Here is a 16085-nt window from a genome sequence, read left to right as displayed (position 1 = left end):
AACCATGTTTTTAATGAATTAGAAGAGAGATGCGTTTGGCAGTAGCAAGCCTGTTTCTGTGTGTGAAATGTCCTTATTTCTGCTTAAGTGTCTGCAGTATTATCAAAAGTTGAAAGATGATATCTACTTTGTTGTTTGTACTTCTTCCTCTCTCTCTCAGTTTGTGGACTCTCATCACTGCTTCTTGTCTCCTTTGGCCCAACCCTTATCTGTACTTTTAGCCTTTTTCCAGACAAAGTCAACCAGAGAGTGGCTTGATGGGTTTTCGAATATATACTTGGAGGCCATTTTGGGGAATAAGTATATTTCCTTATTGAGCATGTTCTTTTCCAGTCAGTAGACTCTGCCTGTCTTAAATGGGGCTGGGTGGCTCTGACAGTTAGTGGGAGGAGAGAATGCATTGAGGCACATCACCTGCTGGGATGATTTTCCCCTGAAAATGCTGACCATAGTTAGGTCAGGACAAGACCAGTAAAGAGGAAAAAGGGTCATGGTGTGTATACTACATAAGAAATTCTGTTCTCTGTGGAAAGTCCTGGGGCAAAGCTGAGATAAAAACCCCGGTCTTCTGTGATGGACCTCTGCCACTGACTGTATTTGTTTGTCTGTTTTCAGGGTATATGCTATGTACAATTCCGTAAAGGGATCCTGCTCTGAGCCGGTTAGCTTCACCACCCACAGCTGCGCACCCGAGTGTCCTTTCCCGCCTAAGCTGGCACACAGGAGCAAAAGTTCACTAACCTTGCAGTGGAAGGTGGGTAGCACAAAGTGGCAGGAATATTCTGAAGTCTGTAGCCATTTGAAACGTTTATTTAGCAGTATTCCAGTTTGGTGATGGTGTTTCATTTTCTGCATAGTGACTATGTGAAACAAATTATAATGATATCAAAAGTTGCCATCTCTATAAAAATTGGGCAAAAGAATGGGAGAGGGAACTGTGAAATCAAGTTTTAGCTTTCTTTTCAGGGTCATGAGCAACACTGTATAAGTGATATAAATACTTAAGATACCTGAACGTCATCACTTTCTGATAGTTTAACTCATTGCAGTAGACATCCGAGGACTTGAGTAAAACATTTTCGTGAAGAAAGATTTAGAGATAAAGTAGATTTACGGGTCCTCTGGCTTCTTTCAGTGATGATTCTGCAATGTCTAATATTTAAAACTGTCTAGAATGCTTAGTGTTCTAAACTACATTAAGGTTTCATTAATTTTGACTAATTAGGCCTTAGGTCAGTTAGGATTACTACTTATTTTTTTAACATCTGAATCATGTAGTAGTTTTCATGAAATACAACTTTTTGGCTACAAATAACTCTTGTCAAAGAGAGGTCCTTAAAGTAGTATATCATTGACTTATCAGTCACAGTTGTGTGTTTGTAAGAAAATAGTAGGTTATGTTATCAATCTCTATAGTAATTATTTCTGTATATTTATACTTTAAAATATAGTTCAAAATGTAAAATTTATAGAGGTAGAGATAATAAAGATTTGTGGTATTGGGGGAAAACACTGATGTGCAGATAAGATGACTAGGGAGATTCCTTATTGGTGAACAAATACTTTGTCCTTTTGTTCTTAGACCAGAGGGTCAAATTTATCTTGGGAGTTGATAAAAGCAGTTGAGTAGTGGTTAGCAACAAAGCATGGACTTCTGTAGACCCCTCTCGTAGCCAGTGGCCAACATTGAGTGTGTTATTTGGACAAAGGCAAAGTTGTAGAATCTGAACTATTTTATTTTCCTTCCTGGCTTCCAGGGATAATCCAGGTCAGTGATTCCCTACCTTTTCAGAGTTTTAACACCCAACTGGTCATCATTGTTTAAGTCCTTGGAGCATATACATCCATTTTAAAATGTGTTCTGTATTTATACATATACGTATGTAAATATATCTTAAGGAATGAGTTAAAATCCATTTTGTTTGGAAAGTATAAGAAATCTTAAAGATTACTAGAGGGACCCTGGGGTCTTATAAACCTAAAGTTGGGAATCACTGATACATACTCTGCTTAAAACCTGGATGAAATTCGGGCCTCAGGCAGACCAGCAACTTCAAGAAAAAGATTTCTTACTAGGAGGAAAATGTTTCACAATTTCTTTCTCCCTTTATTTAATTGTAAATCAGAAGCATATTATTGTTACATTCAGTTACGTGCAAACTTGAAAGTTCTGGATTCAGTTCAGTTTTCATGTTCTTAGAACAGATTTTCCAATAACGGTGCTCCAGTTAGGGGTACAAGGACAGGGCGACCATGCTCTGGCTGCCCCCCTGTCCTTGAAGCCACCAAGACACTGAGAGAGCTCAGGGCCCTCTAATGTCATCCAGTTAGCGCCAGGAGATAGGGCAACACAAACACCCGGGGCTGTGTCCCCACCCTCAAGGAATCAGGGACTCGGTGGTGGGGCAGGACATCAGAAAGGAATATATGAGCATCATAAATGTAGTTCTTACCTTAGAAATGGGTTCTCAGCTAAAACCTTGATTTTGTCCGTTATTTAGAACTTTAAATGTAACCCTATCCTTTCTCCCAAATCGAGCCCACAAAAGCCTGAAATTACAGTTTAGTAGAACATACATCACTCACGTGTAATTGGGGCTTGGAACTCTAAGATTATATGACTCAGAAGAAAGAAGGAGGAAGGAAGGAAAGGCCAGGGTGAAGAGTTTCTTTATTAATTAACTAATATTTACTGAGCCCTCGATGTTAATACATTTATTATTAACAATAATACTGCAACAGCTACTGTTTACTGACGGCTTCCTGTAACACCGGGGCAGTTTAGTAAGTGATTTACATATATTCTCCCAATTCCTTATCACACCCATCCATTCTTGGAATAAGAAACTAAGCATTGTTATTAAGCAACTTACATCAGACCACTTGTGACAGACAGCCGAGAGGGGCTTCAGTGTAGCTCTGGTGACCTGGCTGCCTTTGCTGGGGTCAGGTCACCACATTCTACGGGGCCCTGGCTCTTTTCCGGGGAAGAGCCAGGCCCAGGTGCGTTTGTGCTTGGGAGACATCATCTTACTACCTTAGTGCTGTGAGTGACTCCACAGTAGCGCCCCCTTCTGGCAGCTCTGACCCTACAAAGCACTCTTTTCTCCAGAGTTCTTTACTCCTCTTCCCATTGTCCAAAGCCTGCTTTCTCAGTAAAGCAGATCTCAGCATGCTTTTAGGAGGAAAGCAAATGATGAAACTTCTTTTTGCTAATATGCTAAGGGCTAATTGCCCCTGGTAATCTATCCAGGAGATCCTGGTTTTTCTCATTTTTTAAAAAAAGGGCAACCTTAATGCCACAGAAGGCTTTCTAATCTTAAACTCTTAAAACAACAAAAACTGTATGGGGGAAGTTACAAAAATATGGACTTTAGACTCTTGAACCTAGGGTGGGTCAGCTTTATCTTATCAGACCCCAAACAGTGCCTCTGTTTCTCCCCTGTCTTTTTTCTCCTCCACCCTTGAATTTAACATGCCTCTTAAAAGTTTTATCCCCGGAGGAGGAAGTAAGGCACCATGTGAGTGTAAAGGTAGAGGTGGTGGGGAAGGTGGGCTTGGCTGTTTGTGGGGTACAATTTATTAATAGTGGGGCGCTCTCTACTAGTTGACTTGTATTAAAATTGGTTTTGTGATAATGTTTGAAGAAGCAAATACAGGAGGTATCCAGGGTTATCCCCCTGCAGGGAGAGTACAGTACTAGCATGGACATTGTATTTGAACCAAGTGGAGAGCTCATAACTTTTAACTGTGAACAACTTTCTCTAATCTCATTTTATTTATTTATTTTTTTAGGCACCAATTGACAACGGTTCAAAAATCACCAACTACCTTTTAGAATGGGATGAGGTAATCATATTTTTATGTTCATCCATCTAAAACACCTTTTAAAAATGAAATTGCTGAACAAATGCCATTTTATTCTTTTTTGAAGATATGCTAAACACATGGAAAAAATTATGTAAGTAGAGAAAAATTTAAACCAATAGTTATTGACTGTGGAAAATGAAGATGGACTGAAGTGTAGTGAATTGTGCATTAAAATATATTTACGTGACTAATTTGCAAGACATGCTACTGAAAGAAAAGACAGGATCTTATCTATTTTGGAGACCCTAGTGTCTGACCAAGAATTGACTTATTTGTTATCTTGAGTGCCCAGGGCCAGCCTGCATAGATGGTTTCCATAAGGTAAACCACACTGCAGCCTGGGAAGCCTAGTTTGTTTCTATGTGGGAGCAGGGCAGGGGAGACGACAGCACCTGGAGGTCTCACCCACCTGCGAGCACCCTACTGGCTAGACCATCCTAGAAGGGGGGTGCCCCCTTTGCTGTTTCTGTCACCAGAGGCCTTGGATGGTATCCGTGGTGAAGTCTTCTTACACTCTAGGCCACTCTCTGCTGAATGGTGACCCCGTGCTTCCCCGGCCTCACTCACACTGCCCAGAATCTCAGGCAGGAACACGGGATGCAGAAATCTTCTCTTTCTAAAATCCAATGATACTATTCTTGTATATCTTAATTCCGTTCATTCATTGACCTGTGTTTTATTCTCTTCCTGTGATCAAGCAAACAGACTAAGGATTTTAAGAATAGGAAATGTTGACTTTGGAGAGTAGTGCAAGTTAGCTAGTCTTTGCGACTTAAATTTAGGGGCCCTGAAAGACTCAGAACACAGGCTTAGGCAAAAAGCCACTTGTCGGGTATGGGAAAAATATTTTAACCAAATGTAAAATGAAAACGGATGAAATTCTCGTGACGAAATTTTGATGTGGGAAGGGGGCTCTTTGTCACTTTTTGCAGAAGCATATTTTCCCATCTGGGTTGCATCTGAACAGCTAGAGTTCCAAGTTACCAAAGACAATGATCTATTGTTCTTAGGATCCTTGTGAGTAGTTCCTATGTACAGATTGGTGAAATCTCAGACTTAACCAGTATATTTTACAGATTAGGTGGATTTCATTTTAAGGCGGCTTGATTGGAAAGTGAAACCACCCCCTATGGCCCTTGTGGTTGAGGTTTTATATCAAGATAGAGTTTACCCAGTAAAGAGGAGCTTTTTTCCTCTCCATATCTTCTCAGAGCACTGGTGAGTGTGTGTGTGTGTGTGTGTGTGTGTGTTTCTCCTGTGTTTTTGGCTGCTTCTCTGTCTGGGACCATGGCTTCATAAGTTAAGTAAGGTCAGTGGGAAACCTCAAGAAAAACCCAGGTGCTGCAGGAAATAGTAATGGTGACTCAGTTGTTGGCCACCTTACCTTTGAATTTGACTTAAAGTGTCCTGGCATGATGCTGGGAGGAAACATGCTACAGCCTCCCATGAAATGGAGAAGCTCTGTCTGATGATCATTTGTACCCAGTAGGACCCACTATGGACGAGTGACCACAGAATGTGAAGTTGTTTATTTTGGGCCTTCTCCTGCCTTTCCCGTCCTTGCTCTCCTTCCATCTTGCCCTCACTTCCATCCTAATTCTTCTGTCTTCCCCTTTCCTCTTTATATTCCCTCCCACCTTTGAATGCCTGTTGGTGTCGGTTCTGGGGAGCTTTCCTGGAAATTCCAGGCTAATTGACTATAGGCCTTTTGCCAACACAGGAATCCTTTTATGTCCTGTGGCTTAATATTCTTCAAGGAAGAAAATCAAATGTACAAACAGAGAACAACATCTGACCTGCAGAAGGTGAGAGCACGTGAGGCGCTGGCTCTCCCTCCAAAACCTTCTGCTGGTGGTGTCTGAGCCAGGTGCACCTGGTACAAGTCTCTTTCCAGACCGTGACCTGGTGGAGTATGGTGGGGCAGGAGAACAGCAGGGGTGTTCAGCTGAAGTTCCTCCCCCCACGCCCAACCCTCTCCACAGCCAGAGCTCGCCTCTCCCAGCCATGCCCTCATGGCCTCTATGGCACCCAGGGGGCTGTAGAAACAAGCTTAAAGGGCAGAAAGGTGGGTGGGTGCACAAAGGAGCAGATCCCCGCCTGAGAGGGAAACAGGTATGGTTCAGCCTCGAAGAAGCTTTTGTTCAGGAGTCTCACCCCGCCCCATTCCTGCTGTGGCACCTGGTCTGAGAATCACAGCTTGGGGTGAGGTGACCCCATCTACATACATGCCACCACGAATGTCTCATCCCATATTTTTATTATATCAGCCCTGGCTAGAGTTCCCAGAATTTATTCTTTTGCTCAATTTCGTTTTAAACATTTATTTCATTTATTTTTTATTTTTTTTGGCTGCGTCAGGTCTTAGTTGCGGTACACGGGATCTTCGTTGGTCACGCGGGCTCTTCGTTGTGGCACACAGGCTTCTCTATAGTTGTAGCGTGCAGGTTTGCTTTCTGTAGTTGAGGCGCGGGCTCAGTAGTTGTGGCGCGCGGTCTTAGTCACCCTGTGGCATGCGGGATCTTAGTTCCCCGACCAGGGATCGAACCTGTGTCCCCTGCATTGGAAGGCGGATTCTTTGTCACTGGACCACCAGGACAGTCCCTCTTTTGCTCAGATTTTTAATCACCATTCCAATAAAATAATTAGTGTAAAATTCTGAAGGTGTTAGTAAACTAAGAGCACAGGGCCTCAAGTCCTCTACTGTCAAGTTTCTAGAAAAAGAACTTCATGAATGAAAGAGCAGAAGCAGAGAGGCCAGTGAGTACCTGGCCTTTATTTCTCCTACGACTGGGGATGCTGTGCTGAGTTGACCTTGGGAAAAGCCACCTTAAAATCAAGAGCTAACCGCCTGCTGGTCTCTGAAGGCAGGTGTGGCCCTAATGGGGAACAGAAAACAGAACCGTGAAGCACAGGGCGGGAAGCTAATACACCCTGACTCCTAAATTCATTGTCAATAATGTCAGATCACTGTTCACAGACTTCACTTGGGAATTACTCACTAATAGTTCTGCAAGAGGGCTGGATGCCTACTTTTCTCCGTGAGTAATTGTGCCTAGCCACTCCCATAATTTTTCCATCACTGCAGGAAGTAACTGTGACTATGAGATGGTAATGAGCAACTAAAAATGGAACACACAGGTGTCACTGGCTTTTCAGCTATAGCCATCAGTTTCAGTTTTCTCCTGAAACAGATGAGTTTTCATAACTTGGAAAGGTGTGGCCTTTCCTGGCCACATCCCTTTGTTGGGGTGACTCAGATAAGTGGTAGTGTGAGTTCTACTCTTAGATATTGTTTTAACGTGTGCTCTACAGAAATGCTAACTGGTGCTATTAGCAGCTAGCTCTCAGCACAAACGCAGGTCTCCTAAGATCTCACTGTGAACACGTGGCGTGGGTTCATGCTTATGTGTTCAGTGACATGGTGTTCACCCAAAGAGAACTGGATTGTTTCTGCTTTGTCTCTAACTAGTCAAACAAATAATTTAACCTCCAAGTCTCAGCTTCTCCACTTGAAAAATAGCGTCTGTTATCTCACAGGTAGGTTAAAATCGAATGAGATAACTTGGACAGTGACAGATTCTGTGTAATGAGTATTTCAGACCACCTAAGCACATTGATGTTAAGATCTGGGATAGGAAAAGTCAACAATTACAGAAGGAGTGTATGAAAGGAATATGACATTTTTCTGTCAGGAACTTATGCAGGAGCCCTGAGGTTAATAGCTCTGGTTTGAACTGAATAAAGATGGATGTTAGTGCTATATATAGATGCTAATTTGCCATTAGCTTTGCTTCCAGACATGACATGTTGGGAATATACAAAAGAACCAGAAAAACAGCTTTGTGGGAATGTGACTAGTGGAGTTCCCGAGACTCTCCATCACATGTGACTCAGCTAGCCCAAAAAGGAATGTCACATTTGGCTTTCCTGGTGACATGAGTGAACGCAACTGTAGAGCACAGCAGACCGCGAATGACATAAATACTGCAGAAGTCAAGGGGAGTATACTTTGAACTCGAACAGAAAAGGCCGGCACCAGGTAGAGCCCAGAAGCCCATGGGGAACCCTTAGGCAGCCTGGCCCAGGCTCAGCAGCTCCACTGTAGAAACCTAGAGTAGGCGGCAGGCCCCAGACTGCCGCTTTGTGGGCATCTAGTTCCGGAGCAACCAACCTAGCTCATATAGAGAAAGAGCTGGCCCAGTAGGAGGTGCTTGGTTCCTGCTTTATTAATCAGATTCCTGTTTAACTTAGGCACTAGTTATATTGATAATCTTTCAAAAGGCTTCTTGGCACGAGTGAATTTGCATGTGGCTTTTCTGGTTAGACAGCCCTTCTTGGAAGAGCTGTAGCATTGGCAAGCAGAGTGACTTACTGGCCTCACAGAGCGGATAAGGAGAGCCTCGCCGAGAGTGCAGCTGACGCTGTCTCTGAGGAGCCCTGCTGCCCGAGGCTGCATAGCCTGTTGTTCAGTGGAGAAAACTCGGAAGGCCAGTGCCTACTCCCCAGCCCATCGCCGATGCCTGGCTGAAAGTCAGGGGAAGGTGCCACTTGCCCAGGCCCACGAGCTCTTTGCCCATTCTCGGGGAGTGCCCTCTTGGAGATTGGAGAGTGGGGTCCCAGGTTCGTTTGTCATTTGTCCATCAAAAACCATATTTTACGTAAGGGCCAAATCAGTGACCTGGCAGAATGACAGTGTTTTGCCACATCACAGATCTTTACCACCTCCATGTCAAAGGGTGGTTTCTGAGGTCCCAGGGAACAGCTTCCTCCACTACAGCCCCTATGGAAGGAAACTAGGCAAGGAAGGATTTAATAACTCAGAGAAGTCCATAGGTATCAAAGACAGAGCTGAGTTAAAAGGAGCCCTCTCTTTTAGGGACCCCAGACATCTGCACACCGGAAGCAGATTCTCCGTGCTTTTTATCGTTTGTCATGTGTACAGGAGGGGGTTATTATGTGTTAGGGCAGCAGACTTTGTGGGGAGCTTCCAGCTGAGGCTATGTTACATATGCGCATCTTGGTCCTTGGCGCCTAATTTATCAACTCATTTGTCCTGCTTGTTGGTTGCCAGCTAGAGGATGGCCGCCTTGGGCCTTGGCTAGGTGGGTGAACTGAGCCCATCCGTCCCTTGGTTCATCCCTTGTATAGGCAGCCTGCTCTAAAATCACCCCCTTCCCTTCACTGGGATAGTCTCAACACATTGATCCTGTCAGAGCACTCGACATCAGGCGAACCTCCGTATTTGGAGAGATATATAAGAACATTATGTTTGTTTGTTTTAAACCAGAGGAACATCCTTGGCTATTTCAGATAGCCAAACCTCTCCCACTAATATAAAAAACTAGTGTGCCAAGGGATAAAATGCATGCAGCATTTATTTAGTGACATGCAGCCACAAACTACGCTACCCCCTTTTCTTACCTTTGAAAATTCCTCTGTGCCAGAGTGGTCAGTTAAATGAAAGAGGCATCACTGAGGGGAGAGTGAGGTTTGGTGCAAAGAACTTTGAAATCCACCCAGATGTGGAGTGTCCCCACCTCTCTGTTATGAACCCCTTCTTATATATGGCTATGCTGAACCCATACATGCTTTTATATCTCAAGCCAACATTTATATTTGATGTTGCCTAGGGTCGGCCAACGCTGGTACAACTTCTAAATATAGATGTACTAGCAGACTAAATCTTCGAGCCTGGTAGTAGTTCAGTTGGCCAGTGCAGCCTTATTTTTTTATTTGATTTATCGTTGATGTTTCTGACAGGTTGAGCTATGCTGTTACAGAGAGTGCCCAGCCCAGAATCACTCAGCCCATGTCTGGATCCAGCAGCCATGGGCCACGAGCACATGACACCTGACAACCAAATGCATGTTATTTATTTAGCAGGCAGTTATCAAACATGGTAAGAGCAGCTTGGGAAGGCAACAGGCATGGCTGTGAAAGAACCTGTAAGAGAAGGAGGTCAATAAATCAAGAAAACATCAGGAAGAGTACAAGCCACATGACCACAGGGCACCCTGGTGTTGGCCATTCTCATTTTCTTGTGCCAGGGAGCAGGAAGGATCACTTCCAATCTGTTAATCTGAAGGCAATTGAAAATATCAGCCAACTTCATCTCGTAGTACCGGTGTTGGAAAGACCAGCTTCCAGGATTGTTAGTGTGGTCCAGGGGAATTGGAAATGTCAGCCAGAGAAACCACAGCAACCTCAGTCTACAGAATTACTCCTGGCAAGAAAATACTGTGGCCTGAATTAGTTGGAGTATGCGTGAGTTGTATGTATAGAATTGGCCATAGATGTGTTAAGTTCCTTAGCAGGAAACAAACCCATTCTAAGGATTCATCTTCCCAAGTGGTGAGGACAACGTTATGAAGATACTAAGTTTATAAAGAAGGAAAACAGATTTGAAAAAAAATATTTTTGTTTGTTTTCAGTTACATAGTTTTACAAGTTAACAACTACTTTTAAACATTTTAACTTTAAAAATTAGTTGGCATGTTATGAAATAAATACTTTTTATATACTTAGATTCCATTTTTCAAATAGGCAGACCTATCTGTAAATTGATTTATCCACTGGAACTTTATTCCATTACGTGTCATAAACAGATACCAAACAGAGGCAGAAACACGATTATATGCGAAGGTCCTTTGAAAGGTTATTTAATTTGCTCACTCCTGAGGCTTTAGGCTATGCAATACCTAAACTGCCCAAAGACCTTTGCATGTCTGTATTTAAAAATATTCCCAGGGTTCTCTACAACTTTGGGGACAGCATTATTAAAAATTTTAATTCTCTAAAATGTCACTCTGTAAAATGAAGTAACTGCATTGCCATTGATTAACAATTTTGGTTGATCTTTATCTTATAGGAATCTTGTTACATTTTTAGCTTCTACACAAATAATTTTTAAGATCTATTCAGAGAGGCCTTACTTTGTTGGACGCTTTGAGGGAAAAAGCATGTGTTAAGTGCATGTAGAAAATAGAAGCCTTTATCCAGGCATACTTTAAACATTGGTTTTGAGTACGAGCATGCACACTTCTGCTCCCTTACCTCCTGGCTATTTATAGTACAGGAGGAATTTATAAAAGTTTACTGAAAAACTTCATATTATAGACACCTGTGGACATCAAAATAAATGACTGTAATATTGCATAACAAATTACCTCAAAACTTAATGCCTTAAAACAGTCGCTTTCTTATCTCATGGATTCTGGGTTGGGAATTTGGACAGGGCACTGGAGGAGTAGCTAGCCTGTGTTCCACAATTTCTGGCGGTTCAGCTGGGAGGGCTCATTGGCTGGGAGCTGGAACCTTCTGGTGGGGTCCTCACTCAACAAATCTAGTGGTCACTGCCGGCTGCGGTGGGACCTCGTCTCAGGCTCCCTCAGAGCACGGCAGCCTCAGGGGAGTCAGAATTGCGGAAGTGAGCATTCCGGGGAAAAGACAGAAACTTCATCATCTTTTCAGACCTCACCTTGGTAGTCACACAGCTTCATTTCCACTCCATCTGTCAGTTACAGTCACGAGCCCACGCACATTCAAGGGAAAGGGTGATAGGCTTTGCTCCTCACTGGATGGAGAATCAAAGAACGTTTGGACATGTTTAAAATCGTCACCGTGTGACATAAAAGGTTCTCTTGACTCTCGTAGTCCATTCATCTTTTTCCCTTTATCTTTGTGTAGCACATACAGTGTTTTAGGTACTATGCCCTAAGACTTATATGCAAGGGCATGGACTTTGAAAGTACAGCATAACTCTTTTCCTACCCCTGCTCTCCTCTGAGTGTTCTGGGAAGAGGAGAAGGAAGACAGATGTGCCCCAGAGATGCAGTGGTAGGATGGGACTCAGACCCTGTGGCCAGCGCCGCTCGCTAGCCGACGGGGTGTGACTCAGCGGTGCACAAACCCGGCCCTTCTCACTAAACAGATGGGAGAGATTACTGCTGTTCCCTCAGTGATAAGGAAAGGGAACCCATGAGAAAAACTGCTTTCCTGCCAATTAATGTCTCTGCCTCATTGTTGTACTACATGTGTCCTCTTCCTTTGGGCGACTCACAGGAGGTCAGCAAAGTGCTCCCTCCCCCCTTTTTTGAGGGGATAATATATTTATAATCTTATTTAAGAGCTAATTTAAAATTTTAAACTAGATTAGAAAGAAAAATACTCAAGTAGGTAGTAAAAGGGCAGAAGATAAAATGAGGAAATAGAGAATATATTCCTTAAAGTATTTTAAACCTTTTATTTATCATTTATCCCCAAGTTTCATTTTAAAGAGTGAAATAATGTTTGAGAATATCTTTGTCCCTGAAGTTTATATTAACTCATCTTGAAAAATGTTTCCAAGGGTGAGTCACTGTCTGCTGTGTAGCCACATGGGTTACATTTTACACACTCCCCCATGCTTTCTTCTCTCACCCCTGCCTTTCTAAGGTTGGGTCCTTTCACAGTCTGGCGAAAAGTTGACATTCTTCAGAGTAAAGCAGGAACTTCGTAGGACCTAAAAGAGCATCCGGACTCTGATTATTATTAGGAGTGGTAACCATATGTATGACCCTTCTGCGAAGGGAGTGAGGGTGAGGATGGAGCAGGGACACATGTGGGTGGAGTATGTAGCTTTCTGACTGTGGTAAGGCTGCGACTCGCCCCCGAAGGTGGTGCCCCTGCTTCACTGTGTGAATCTAGGACTGAAAAGAAGCATTTGTTCACCAAGGACCAGATAAATGAGACATCCAGACTAGGCCCAGTGAACTCTGTGGTAAATAGAGTTGCAGTGGCGTCAGGGAGTGGGCTGCCTGGTGGCATGGAGATTAAGCTGACCCAGTGGGGTCTAGGATGTAGATAATACGCAGTGTATTTTTGTTCAATGGTAAGAGAGGTGATAGAGGCAAAGCAGGGGACCTCAGGACTGGGGCAGGACTAATCTGATATACGCTGTGTTCATGATTCAGCTGCTGGCAAATCGAGCACTTTTCAAGCAGTTTTAACCAGAATCGGAGGACAAGCACCCTGGACCCTGGGCAGAAAACAATTCCATTTGTCTCAGTGCCCAGGCTGGCGAATGTGTGCTCTCAGGCTAGGTCTAGGTGCAGGATGATGGCAGATTAGCGAGAACTGTGAATTCATTTGAGCGAGAAGAGGAGCACAGCTGAAAAAGGAAGCAGCTGGGTTTGTAATGCCTCACTCCCTGCCAAAGTGAGCACCTTGAGCTCTGTTAACACACAGTTGGTTTGTATTCCAAGATTTCTTCACATTCTAGTAAAGATTAACCTTGTCCTTGAATGAACCCAGTGTGTGCAGTAGAAAAAATTATTTGGGCATGCCCAAGATTGTGAAATGGAAACAAGTCGGGGAACCCTGGAAATCTGCCCTTTTGGGCTTGTGGACACTGGCAGTAGCAAGTTAGTCCAGAACACGCTGGGGCTTCATGTCCAATGAGGTCAGTAGTCCAGTGGCTAGGTCTGCTCCAGGATGATCAAGGGTGTGGGCTTCCAGCCTCCTCTCACCTCTTTCTCTAGTTGGGGTGAAGTTTTTGTTGCTTTCTCTAGTTGGGGTGAAGTTTTTGTTGCTTCCCCAGGAGAACAGGAACTCAAGTGCTCATCTTTGGGAGGTTCTGATCCTGACTGCTCCCATGCTGCACGTCCATCATCAGGGTGCCACTGGGCATCCATACCTCAGATCTTGGAGACCAGCCAAACTCCTAGACCTTTGGAACCCCCCCCCTCTATGTAACACCCCACAAGTAGCCTAGCAGCAGTAGCTGACCAGGACAAGGCCTTGGCCACAGGTGTCCCTGCTGCCTGTGTTTGACCAGATTATTGATGGCAATGGCCCTACAAAGTGTCGAGAGAGATTATGCATTTCCATTAGGACCATGTTTTAGTAGGAGATTTTGCATGAAGCTAACTTTAAATTATTAAAAAGTAAGTTGTCTTTCCAAGTAAAGCGGTTATGTCTCAGTAATCCTGTGTACTTTAAATTAGATTTTATTAAAAGAGGGAACATGCCATAAATTATAATATCTCAAAATCATTTGGAGCCACGCTACCTATCAAACATGGAAGTTGTGATTTACCATTTGTAAAACTTCAGACAGTAGTGGCTTGGACATATTTAATTTCTGATAAATAGCGATAAATATTCACATTATCACTCCTGTCGTTTCTATCAATCTTTTAGCCTTCTAAAGCATTGTCTTTTTTTTTTAAACCCTATCCATTTCTGTCAACAAGAAGAGCTGCATAATATTTTATTTATAAATGCTATCTGCAACCTGAGATCACACTTGGTTTACAAACAGATTCTTCACATCGCCTGTACCTTTGAACGCGTACTTACTCTAATGCCCAAGACTAAAGCCATGTGAGAGCCTGGCCTGGGCTTTCACGGATGAGCAGGGGGACGCGGGAGCCATCCCACACTGGCGTTCTCCATCTTCACCTGCTAACCTCTCAGCCGTAGATTACCTCTGCACTGCAGCGACTCTTCTGAATATTAATTTCTTTCTTCTCAGATATCCCTTTTATATTAAACTCCATGTCATCCACGAGTATTTTCAAGCTTCTCATGTCCGAAATACTTTGTTAACGTACTCCCACCCCCCTTTTTTTGTTTTATACTCAGTGACTTCTAAAAATTCACCAATATAAGCTTTACTTTTTTAACTCCGTGACATAGTTGTACTCTTACCCCTTTCAGCTTCTACAAATACTGTTCCTAAAACTTGATTCTGAAGTTCCAACAACCCTGGGTCATTCTCTGTGTTCCTGAGGTCCATGCGCATAGCTGTATATCTTGGAAGGTATTAAGATGGAAAATTTGGCATGATTTATCTAAGCAAGTTGGAGTTCATTTAGTAATTGTTCTTGATACTGAAGTAGAAAAAAATTTTTTTTAATGTTAGCAATATAGGAAAACATCTTGAAGGTCACAGAATGCCTCTGTCCCCATTCTTTAGTGAGCCCCAGTGCTCTGGCCCCTTAAAATAAAAGTCTAGTTTCCATCATTGATGCCTCCCCACTCTTTTTTTCTCATTTAAACCACAGCCCGGTTTTCACCAAAGTAAAGCAAATCAACCTAGTAAGGAACAGGCTGCTTTTATTTACTGGCTGTAGTTCTAAGCACGAGAAATGGGCAAAGGAGACCAAACAAAGAAATAGGAAAAATGAGGCACTGAAGGGGAGCCAACATTGGGTTTGGAAGGGATGAGGCTTCCGTGGCAGCAGGATGTGCCTTTCTTGCACTGTTTACTCTGAGCTCAGAAATAGTGGAGGAAAGAAGGTAGATCACGCTACTGCCTGAAATGGATACAGAACGTACCAGGGCGTGCAGCGCATAGACTGTAATCAGACACTGGATGTAAGTATGCAAATGTGTGCGTAAACGGGTTTTCTGTGAATAAATTGTCTGCAGCAGCCTTAACACTCAAGGTTAAAGTAAGCCTCAGGGCGTGATTGGCAAGTCACAGGGTGACTTTGCTAAAGTAGCCTCTGAAAGACATTATGTTTGACTGCCTGCCCACCCCACTCCCCATTTTCCATAGTTGCACCTGAATGTACTTTGAACCCTTGATAAAATGAACTTTGGATCTTAAGGACTGTTGGGGCTTCTACTCCCTTCCTTGGAAAAAGGGTACCACCTTGCTTGTGAGGGGAGAGTTGGGAAGAGTTTGAGGATGAATGTGGCACGGTGGTTTTTAATCTGTTCAACCTAGTGATACTTCAAGCTAGTTGTATATTTATTTTTAACTAGACTTCACCTGGAATGTTTCTTTCAGTAGTAAGCATTTGGAGGCCTGCTTTAAGGAAGGAAATGCTTAAATTTGCTTAGGAGAAAAATGTGCTTTCTTTGTTTTTTTATGTAATAAATTGAGAATTTCAAACATTCCTGGAAGTCCTGGGCCCTCTGTCTGATTAAAATGCTAATTCATCCAGTGTTAGCATGTGGTTTTCTTTTGCATAAACATAGATAAAATACTGTGGATATGGGTATGAAATATTCTAGAAAACTGCCGATGTGAGTATTCCATGGTACAGCATAGTTATGTTTTTGTTTTTGTTTTCTTACTTCTATTAAGAGAACCCACTGGAGTGTTTTCTTTTTCCTTCGAGGAGTTTGAAGCATCATGTAAGGCTAGGAATGCATTAAAATATGTTTCCAGCCTCATAAGAAACTTAAGAACGGCTGTAATATGTATAGATGAAGTGCTTGTCAGA

General features: G+C 43.0%; 1 protein-coding gene across 7 annotated transcripts in view; it reads left to right on the top strand.

The window, feature by feature from the left end:
- Window positions 1-16085, top strand: part of FNDC3B (fibronectin type III domain containing 3B) — a 356837-nt gene that overhangs the window by 273119 nt on the left and 67633 nt on the right. For all 7 annotated transcript variants that reach the window (XM_089910834.1, XM_089910832.1, XM_022572178.2 and 4 more), the window contains exons 10-11: window positions 616-754; window positions 3796-3849. In XM_089910834.1, coding sequence (XP_089766960.1) covers window positions 616-754; window positions 3796-3849 — 193 coding nt within the window. The remainder of the gene's footprint in view (window positions 1-615; window positions 755-3795; window positions 3850-16085) is intronic.

The sequence above is a fragment of the Delphinapterus leucas genome, chromosome 4 (assembly GCF_059928025.1).
Source record: "Delphinapterus leucas isolate spDelLeu-1000000601 "Yukka" chromosome 4, BTC_Dleu_Yukka2, whole genome shotgun sequence".
Classification (NCBI taxonomy): Eukaryota; Metazoa; Chordata; class Mammalia; order Artiodactyla; family Monodontidae; genus Delphinapterus; species Delphinapterus leucas.
This window is presented reverse-complemented; position numbering and strand designations above follow the sequence as displayed.